At 42.6% G+C, this 10,531-nt stretch overlaps 1 protein-coding gene across 3 annotated transcripts; it reads right to left on the bottom strand.

Annotated features, from left to right (window-relative positions):
- Window positions 1-1,085: 1,085 nt before the first annotated feature.
- Window positions 1,086-9,884, bottom strand: LOC114050016 (zinc finger and BTB domain-containing protein 18). 3 transcript variants are annotated; one of them, XM_027871534.1, is made up of 2 exons: window positions 9,813-9,884; window positions 1,086-4,799 (listed from the first exon to the last, which is right to left on the bottom strand). In XM_027871534.1, exon 2 carries the CDS (start codon window positions 4,783-4,785, stop codon window positions 3,217-3,219), a length of 1,569 nt encoding a protein of 522 aa, XP_027727335.1. In that variant the 5' UTR covers window positions 4,786-4,799; window positions 9,813-9,884; the 3' UTR covers window positions 1,086-3,216. The 3 variants fall into 3 exon arrangements, with proteins under 3 accessions (XP_027727335.1, XP_027727336.1, XP_027727334.1); XM_027871535.1 differs by lacking the exon at window positions 9,813-9,884 and adding an exon at window positions 9,639-9,708; XM_027871533.1 differs by lacking the exon at window positions 9,813-9,884 and adding an exon at window positions 7,218-8,005.
- Between the last annotated feature and the right edge of the window lie 647 nt (window positions 9,885-10,531).

The following is a 10,531-nucleotide window of genomic DNA, read 5'->3' as shown; positions in this document are numbered from 1 at the left end:
CGCTCCAATGAAATCTCCTATTTTGACCACTATTGAACTTAAGAACCACTGCTGAACTGATTTTCAAGATCGGTAACCTTGCATACTTGCTTTGAGTTTATTATTATTTTTTAAAACCAAAATTAATATCTTTAGAATGCAAACAAAGAAATAATTTCCATCAACCAAGCTAAGTGAAGGTTTGTTTTGTTTTTTTTTTAAGTACGGGTAGCAATACTCAAATGGCATTTAACTTTTATACATTTCAAAAACTAGTTTAAGTTAAAGAAATGAAAACAGCCAGAGGATATAACTTACTCTGTTATGATAGTGAAGTGTTTCTGATAACATTATGAAAGCTTTAGATTTTTTATAAACTTGTCAACCACCGTTAAGTTTCTCAAACTAAAAATCCCAGCAAGACAAGTTTGAAACCATCATTCAGAGAAGCAACATTTAGAATATTTGGCTAGGTTCAGTTTCAGCAATGTTTATTTTTATGAGAAATATTTATTAATTTTTTTAAATGAGAATTAAAACTTGACTATTTTGAGTTCTCTGCTCTCAACAACAAAAAGGGATGCACGTATATAGCTGATCAACGACATTCTGAATGCCTGCTAATTCTATTGCCTAGAATTCCAGTCATTAGCCAAGCAATCCTCCAAATTAAGACGTCCCGTCTCCTTCAATTTTCTACTTAAACTGGAACACAAGAAAATAGATTTGACCAATCTATTTAGGGTACAATTACACATGAAAAGCGACTTATAATGTATGGATTGGCAATGTGGCACAAAATATCCTGAAAATCTGATGATGTAACTCGGTGTTTAAAAGAAGCATAAGTTCCCAGACAATTACCTCAACATTTGGTACCTAGAGGATGGGTATTTTACGCACAAATCTTTTTTAATCTGTGCATTTAGTAACTTAAATGGATGGATGAAAAAACTTAGGATCTCTTCCAAATGAATGCTTCTTAGTCAAATTATTTCATAAACTGTCAATAGAAGCTATAAAACATATAATGATGTACTTCATAGAATATGAAATTACCATTTATGAGATACATAATCAAACTTTTAAAGAACACACACCAGGAATCTGTTTCTCAGGTCATATAATTTATTGCAGTTAGCACAGTTTAAAAATTCACCAACACACCAAGAGTACAAAACTAAACAGCATCATAAGTTATTCCCCCCTCAGGAAAATAAAACATACTATGATTGTCAAAGCTAGATGTCAGTCTAAGTTTTAGAACAAAGGAAGAATGTGAAACTAATAAGAGGAAAAAGCAATCACTCACAATGACCACAAAAAAAAAAAATCCAAAAGAAAGTCCGTTTTCTCACAGACATTGATTGTCTTCTCTAAATTAATAAAAATGTATCTTAACATAAACTGTATTTTTAAAAAAAACTAGAAACTCTTCAAGTAACTAAAGATAATGCTCCAAGGCCATTTTCACAGCTTTTTTTTGTTTGCTTTAAATGCCATTACAGCCAAATTAACACACATTTGACCAAATATTTCCAAAACAGTCCAGCAACACACAATGGAGTTTTCCATTCAGTATCTTAAGCACAAAAATAGGCTATGTTTACAGTAGTTAAGGCGATCAAATTTTAAACAAAAGCAAAGGGGAAAAAAAGGGAAAAACAGCAAACGTTTTCCATGCTACTCCCATAGACCTTATTTGTAAGTGCAAGACAGGAAAACAAACACTGTGCAAAATGCGTTCACCCTGTGTGTTGGTCATGAAAACCACACGTCGGGGCTGCAGCCTCGGCTGCTTGGATACACATAGACTGCTCACCCCCCTCCCCTTGTCAATCATGGCTTCCCAGTCCTTTCAGCCTGGGGCTTTTTCAGTCCAAAGAATCTTTTCATGGGAGGGAAGGGTTAGGGAGGTGGGGAGGGGAGGAAGAAGAAAAGGAGAAAGGGTGAGCAAAAAAAAGTGAGAGAAAGAGAGAGAGAGAGACAGAAAAGAAAAAGAATGACCTATTGTCAATTTGTGCAGTAGTAATTCTAAAAATGCTCAACTGGGTAAATGTAGATACCTAAACTTTGAGCTGACATGGGTTCTGTGCAATTAGAAGTTTGTTATAAATGCACACTGCACATGCAAATCTTTAAGCCATTTGTAAACATTTATGTTTTCCTTGTTACATAGCTAAGTTATCAATTTGTAGCTTAATTTTTATTCAACTTAACAGCTTCAACTTAAAGACAGTGGGAAAGTAGATTTAAAATATAAAATAAAATAAAAACAGTGCATTTATGTTCTTCATAACACCAGTTTTTTCAAATGGTGCTATTTTCCTAAGGAAATTAAATAATTTTAAACTCACTCGTTAAAGTTATACAATGCAAACAAAGACAAAAATATATTGAAACTCATGCATTTCTGTAGCGTTAATATTTACTTTTCAAGACTCAACTATGAGCATCAACACAACCTGTCAAGTTCTTTGACACCCCCCCCAGCCCATGTAATCAATTACAGTATACAATAACAGTAATTCACATTTTTAAACACACAGTTCAACACTGCTGAAGCTGCAATATCCTTTTTTCATCCCAAGCAAACCTTCACAAAAGACAGAGTCCCAGTGATCCCAGTGTACTTTCAGAATTTTTCTCATTGGGAACTGTCAGAAAACCAGAAGTTGCCACAGAAAGTTTAAGTCAACTGCTTGTTTAAAAATAGATAATCCAGCATTTCAGAAATTTTCCATTTGGGTCTAAAAGCATTCAGGTTTCCAACAGCCAGAAAGGATTCATGCAATTTTATAAGTGTAAAGAGGCTAATAAAACTGGAGGGAATTTCTACAGCATTTAAAAATCATAAAAAAAAAAATTACAGAGCTTAAAACACAATTGCAATGTCGAAGAAATAAAACCATGTGTAAGCATTTTTGCGATATGAGGATTTGTTTTTTAAAAGTACTTACTGGCTTACTTTCCCTACTCCACAAAAGAAAAACACCTCTCTACTTCTGACTTGCTCTAAAGTTTTTATCAGAATGCTAAATTAGTGAAATTTTTCATGCTATCCTAAAGTGCAAAAACAAGTTAATATTCCAACTTTTTAGTTCAAGGAAACAAGACTGCTTTTAGACCGTACCACAACTATATATAGATTTTTATATATATATATATGTGTGTGTGTGTGTGTGTGTGTGAGTGTGTGTGTGTGTGTGTGTATATATTATTTATATATATATAAAATTATTTCCAAAGTTCTTGAGAGCTATCTTCTAAGGTCCAGTCTCTGACAGTAGGTAAGCTCAGTGCTTCACTTTTAACAGACAAGGAGTTCACCAACTCACAGTGAAACTTCCGAATATGTCTGTAAAGGTCTCCAGACTGCGTGAACCTACGTTCACACCACTTACAGGCATGTGGCTTCTCCCGTGTGTGAACCACAGCATGGCGGCTCAGGTTGTGGGAGTACTGGAAGCTCTTCCCACACTGGGTACAAGTGTAGGGCTTTTCCCCTGAATGAGTCCTCTCGTGGCGTTTCAGGGTGTACATGCAAGAAAAAGTCTTACCACACAAGGAGCACGTTGGGACATTGACATCAGTAGCAGGCTTGCTGCGGATCCCATCCTGCTCTCGAAAGTGCGTGCTTAAATGAATTTGCAGAATATGGGGACTGGGAAACACTTTGTTGCAGAGAGGGCACATGAATATTTGGCCAGCCGGACTGAGTATGTTTGAGACATAAGGGAGTAAACTGCTGTCCATGTTCCCTTCCACCTGGACTCTCTCATTCTCTGGAGTTATCATGTCATCATCACTTGCTTTGTCCTCCCGATCTAGCTCCCTCAAGACCGAGTCTTCCCTCATAGGAGCCAGATGGGCCGGCTCATACTGTACCCTGTTATTAGCGCTCACACTTTCTTTCACAGTGCTATGTTCCATGTCATAGTCATTAGTGCCAACATCACTCTCATCACAGGAAGCCTCTTTCTCCACCTTCACCTGCACCAGGTTGTTTCTCAGCACGTCCTGTGAAGAGAAATAAGAGCTGTTCAGATTTTCAACTCCTGAAAGGCTGGACTTGACAGACAGGTCCAGCACACAGTCAACATCTGCTGAATCCCTCACGGAGGTGACAGACCTCTGGGACAAAGACTCGGTAGAGCTGCAGGGGCTGGCTACTGTTTTTCCAGCTGCTGTTGCGTGTGTATCTGCTTCTCCGCCAGTCTGGGGAATGCCTGCTGAGTCTGAGGGCAACCTCATCCACATGTTCCCAGGCTCAGACGCCAAGTCCCTTTTGCTGGGCAAGATGTTCAATTTTTCATCTTCTCCTTCATCTTCATCACTGGGCAAATCGCCTGCCATGTGGCTACTGCCATCAGAGAGGCTCTCCACTTTGTCCGAACAACTTGAAGCATCTTCTTCCTTTTTGGTACTGTCTGCCTCCGTGGTGGCTTTCTCTTTCAGCTTCTTTTTGCAGACTTTGACAATGTCATACATGTGGAGATAACTGGCAGCTGCTAGCACGTCTTCAATGGGCAAGTCTTTGAACTGGAGTTTCCCTTCATACATGAATTCAAGCAGGAGAGCGAAAGCTGGGGCTGTAACAATGTCGCTGTTCAGATGAACAATGTCTCTTTTGTCCAGCTGGTCCTTGTAAAAGAGGTGGAAATACATGCTGCACGAAGCCAGTACAGCTCGGTGCGCTCGGAACTGGGCATCTCCTACCAGAACAGTGCAATCACAAAGAAAACCCTGATGTCTCTGCTCACTCAGACACTGCAGCAAATGTCTACTATGGTCTGGAAACTCCATGCTGTCTTCATAACCTACAAACAGAAAAATTCCTCATTAATGTTGGGGAGGAAACTACTTTTTAATACCATAGCCCTCACACTTAAAAAAAAAAAGGAAGTAAACTTTGGCTGTCATTATACACGTCTTTGAATTCTAATCAGGCATACGACCCAAGGACTACCAACTCACCATACCAAACTGCAGATGTGAAAAGAAAATGTAGTTTCTCAACTTTTTCTATTTCACGAAAATTATCTTACTAGCCTCTACCATACTTCTCGTCAAGTTTGAAAATGCTTAACTGTAATCGCTTCTTGAGAATATTAGAATTTAAATCACTTTCAGAAGAAATTTAATTAACTTTACTCAAATTATTTCCTATAAAACATACAAAATGGCTTTAATTTCTAAGACAAAGCCTTATGCCAACAAACAAAGAACAGCCTAACTAATGCTGATTAAAATTAAGGAAACTTGTTCGACCACCCTCTTTATTTTATTACTTTTGATGCTTCCATTACTGCACTTAAAACTATACACAATAGCTCCAGTACACACATTAAGTTTAAAGGACAATTCTCACTGAAACAAGAAAAAAAATAAATAGCATAATTAGTTCAGAAATTAGCAAACAATTTACTTTTAAAGTCAGAGTGTTATAACAACAAAAGCCTAGTGTATGAAAACAGATGTTAATACCTTAAGATTTGCAGGTATAGCACACATGTATGAGATCAGAAGGGACTACACTAACAGATGGAAAAGATCATTTTTACTATGAACAAATCCAAAGATTTTAGAAGTGAATTGAGAGAAAGAAAAATGACTGCATTTCTTTGTAGAAATTATACTTCTGGTTTCTCAGAAATCAGAAGGACTTTAAATTCTAAAAATTCTCAATTGAACTCTCATTAGCTGCAAAAGCAAAATAACTTCTATACTGAAATTCATTCCAACTATGAAGTAAAGACATAATCACTTTCAATTAAGATAAAAATGATTGCAAGGTAAACACATAAAGAAAATGCATTTCAAGAAAGGGAGATAAACTATTCTGTTGCCTAGGTCTGTATTACCATAACCAAAAGAAAATGTTTTGTTTCAACATGACTTGATATATTTCATCTCCTCCCTACCCCTTCAACTTCCATTCTTTCAAAAATGCATTGTTTCCCATTGTTTTCTGGGAGGGAGGGAGAAAGGAGGGGGTGGAAGAGAAGCAAGGATGTACAAAGGGTCAAAATTCAACTGCAATATGTAATGCCTCTACAAATAAATAAATAAATAGGCAAGCAAGCAAGTTCTACTTCCCCTTTCCTCTGACCAGATGCAAAGTTCTATGCCATTCATCTTAGAATGTGCATCTTGGGGACGAGAGCATATTAATACTATACTAAATTACTTTCCGTATTCCAACCCCCCCAACTTTACCCAAGATGTATTAAAACTTCCATTCAACCCCTAAATATATACTGCAAAATACCACTGCTGGAATAACCCAAGAAGATTTACAATACAATCACTTTAAGTGCCCCACAGCCAACATCAATCCTAATCCTTAAGAGGGCTAAAAATAAAGATTGGAGGGCAGCTCACAAGGTAGCTGTGATCAAATTAGGAGGCTGAGAGGACAGAGAGGGACGAAGAAGGAAGCTTATAAACATCTGATCCAGCTGACTGTGGCCATATGGCAGCTGCTGCCCAGATAAAGAGATTAAGAATAGAGGAGTGCGATTACAGCTGTCTGGCCAATTCAGGCAGCTCAAATCTACAAGTTCTAAATTAGTCGCTAACACAAAAACTCCTTCAAATAATTATTGTTATGCTGAAATAAAAGATCTCTTAAATATATATCTGAAAGAAAAAAGAGGAAACCAGTCAAGCTATTCTCCTGGGGACAAAAAGTTTTTTTGCCTAAAAAACAAAAACAACTGTTCTGTTTCAAAAGCACTACAGCTGTATGCTTCAGTAGTAGTGCTGCTGAACCTTTAAGAATAAAGTTTAAGAGTGTAAAAGTGTTAAGAGTATAATTCATTATACAATCAATTTAGTTTCTCAACTAGAACAATTCTTCCATAAAAAGTTTGAATACTTGATTCCATACACTTTGCTATTTAATTATTCCTCAAAGCAAAAGGGAGCTAAAATGTCAGTGAAAATATAAAGCAATTTAACTTAAAAGTGAGCTCCATAAACAATATATTTCAAAGCCCTACTTACATTTCAAAATTTGCAATACCTGTATGTATTTTTAAAAGTTATTGATTCAAGTGTAAAGGGACAGATAATGCTGCAGCCCAAGCCTTTCGACCACAGCAAGATGTTCATTTAATACTCAATTTCATATATAATCCCTAAACTTGGTTAGAAAAGTAATGTGATTTTTCCAAATTAAATAAACAAAACACCAAAACAGAAATATGCTGAATCTAATCTATTGCTACTCCTACCTTTAGTACACATAAACCTGATTAAGTCCTTTCCTCTGAGTCTTGCTGGCTCCAGGTCTGTTAGATCGGTGGAAAAAAAGCAGACTAAGAGAGACAGATGCAAAGTGGAGATGATGTTAGAGAGGAATGAGATACCTTCTCCACACACAGATCTGCACACACTAACTCCCTGTCTGTGTGTTAGAATAAAAGGCTGAGGGATGGCAGGCTGTCAGCTGCTCTGACATCATGTTCAGATGGAAATGCTACCTCCAGCTGTGCTCCTTTTAATGCCATATGCTACTCCTCTACACTCCTGCCACCAGCTTTTTCTTAGGAGAACTTTTCTTTTCTGTTAGTATAAACAAAATACTTCAAAGTCTCCTTTTTTTTCCCAAACTTTCTAACAGAAGAAATTGAAAAACTAAACATATGGAGCTCTACTGTATTTATGGAATAGCAACACTTGTGTCTTAAGTTGGTGGACTGGCTTATATATTGACAGGATACTCAAGCCACAGTGCTATTCAGGAAATCCACAGATTCACTTTTATTCAACTCGGAGGTTTCGTTTCAAAGGCAGCTTCCTTGGGGATATTTCTAAATCAAACCCATTTGACTCTACATCTATATTCCCATTTTAATGTTAGCATAGGACTTCCATTTGTTTTTCTGCTGAGATAATAATATACATGTCACAGGAATGTTGGGAGACTTATTGGAAACTATTACTTCAGCCTGGTTCACCACAATTATTCCACTCATACTTAACGACTTATCTCCAACTATCTAAGTATAATTTCTCATACTGTCATAATCAATATCAATTCAAATTCAAAATACCAACAAGCTGAAAGTGAACTTTTCTAAAAATGCTGAAAAGTGATTCCCTTCAGTGAAACAAACTAATAAACTGGATACAATCTGTAACAGAGAATTAAAATGGCCATTGCACCTGCATATCTGATCTGACTTTCTGGTCAGAAAAGCAGAACTTTGTCTTCCCCTTGATCTGTTTCCCATATTAATATTTTTTTGGGTCATGCTGTAATTTTACTGATCATAATAAAGAGGTCTGTCATACACAGAAGTCCAGTTAGTTTAGAAAGTTTTTAACTGGTTTGTGGGTTTTTTTTAATGGCTGGTGAAATAGAAGTAGTAACCTCAGCTGGACAGAATGGTGCTGTGCATGGTGCTACTGACATCTGTGAATGTCAGATTCATCCCCAAAGACCTTTGGAAGGGCGAGGTGTGAAGGGGGGGGTTGGGGAGGGTAAGGAGAGAAACATGGCCTATAGCTCAACTGTAAGTGCCCCAGCTTAAATGTTAATGAACTGCATCCTCGTTAGGAAAAAAGTGAGGAATGTTAAATGAATGGCAAAGTCAACAGTTCTCTCTTCCCTCCACCCCTCAAAAACTAACTTTTCCTAACAATGAGTTTATTACTTAAGTCAATTAGACTTAGTAGTCTAAGGGATACGCTCCTTCTCAACTTCGCCACTTCTCCACAAATGTCCTCTCCCTGCTCCAAGTGATCAGGCATTAATCACCCCATTTACTCAGTGGGGTGGGGGTAAGTGACAGTTTAATGAGTCCCAAGCACCGCAATGAGTTGGTGACTCCTTACTCGACAAATCGACCCCGTTAACTCTCACTGATGCTGGTCCAGAGAGCTTGTTGGAGGTTTTACTTTTCGCTTTTAAAGAGGGTCGGGGAGGGGGGTCAGAGGAAGGAGAGAAAGATGCGAATCTCTATGTATTATACTCTATGTAAAACATACTGGGCAGAAAATTTTAAAACGGGGGGATGGAGTGACACCAGAGGGAAAGAATTGGACTCACTGCCAGCCCAGCAAGAAAACACCTTCAACAACACACAAGAAAACAGACCCGGGTCACAGCAACAACAAAAGAAAAGTCGCAAGAAGAAGCCAAAGGGAGCAGAGTGGTTGCTAGCGCTTCCCCAACGCCCCACTAGACGGGCCCCCGGGGCCTCTCCGCAACTGCATCAGCACCCAGACCCCCCCCCCCGCCCGGGCACCACTGCAGCTGCACCGGTCCCCGGAGGAGCCTCGTCCGTCCCGGGCGCCGCTGCAGCTGCATCGGCTCCCCAGCCTCCCCCCGCTACTTCCATCACCCCCCTCCCATCCACCCCCGGAGGCTCTGCAGCTGCACGGGCCCCCTGCCCCTCCGCCGCAGCTGCACCGGCCCCGAAAGGCGAGGCGAGCAGAGGCGAGGCGAACCCCCGCACCGCACCCCGGGGGGGGGCGCCCCGCAGCTGCAGCGGCCCCCAGGGCGCCCCGCCGGCCCCGGGGGCCTCCCCGCAGCTGCACCGCCCCCCGGAGCAGAGCTCCAACAGCCCGAACCACACAAACTAACTCCGCTCCTCCGAGACGAGACCCGCCCGCACCCGCGCCCCCCGGCCCGGCCCCTCCTCCCTCACCTCGGGCTCACTCTCTCCCGGCCCCCCGGCTCCCGGGGCTGGGGCTGGAACAGCTGGTGCACCCTCCCCCCGCCCCGTCCTGCCCCGGTCCCGCCCTCCACTCCCTGACCCCGGGGCCGGGCAGTGGGGGAGGGGGCCGGGGTTAGGGGGAAACGTGCCGTAACCGGGACTCACACCCTGGAGCGGCCCTAAGTCACCGCGTCCCCGCCGCCGCCGCGTCCGCGTCCTCCTCCTCCTCCTCCTCGCTGCCGCCGCTCCCGGACTTGGTGGGCTTCCTCCTCCTCCTCCTCCTCCGGCCCCCCTCCCTCCCGTCCCCCCCCACCCCCCCCAGCCCCGGCTCCGTCGCCCGCTCCCCCCCTTCCCCCTTCACTCCCGCCCCCGTTGGCAGCCGGAGGAGCGCGGCGGAGCGAAGAGGGCCCCACTCTCAACGGCTCCCCATGGCAGCAGCCCAGCGGCGGCCGCAGCCAGCCAGAGACACAGCGAGCGCAGCGCCGGGCGGGGGTGGGGGGGTGGGGGGGAAGGGAGGGGGAGGGAAGGGAGGGGGAGGGGGAGGGGGCTGGAGAGGGAGAGGGGGAGGGGGAGGGGAGCGCGGGCGGGGGGACGAGGGAGGGAGGGGGTGGGAGGACGCACACGCACGCACGCGGCGGCGCCGGCCAGATGTTTCCCCCCCTCCTCCCCAATCCGGCCCCCCCCACCCCCCCTCCTCTCCTCCCGGCACCCTCTCCCTCCTCCCAGCGCCGGCTTCCGCGATTGACAGACGGCTGCTGGACCGGCGCTGTTAGCCCGCCCCTCTCTCTGTCCCCCCTCCCCACGCCGCTTCCTCCAATAAGAAAGTGGCTCTACAGGAGGGTGGAGGGCGAGCGGACGACGGACAGTGTGCCCCCCCCAATGGA

Source organism: Vombatus ursinus, unplaced genomic scaffold (assembly GCF_900497805.2).
Source record: "Vombatus ursinus unplaced genomic scaffold, bare-nosed wombat genome assembly UNPS02014798.1, whole genome shotgun sequence".
Classification (NCBI taxonomy): domain Eukaryota; kingdom Metazoa; phylum Chordata; class Mammalia; order Diprotodontia; family Vombatidae; genus Vombatus; species Vombatus ursinus.
Note: the sequence above shows the minus strand (reverse complement) of the source record. Positions and strands in the feature narration are given on the sequence as shown.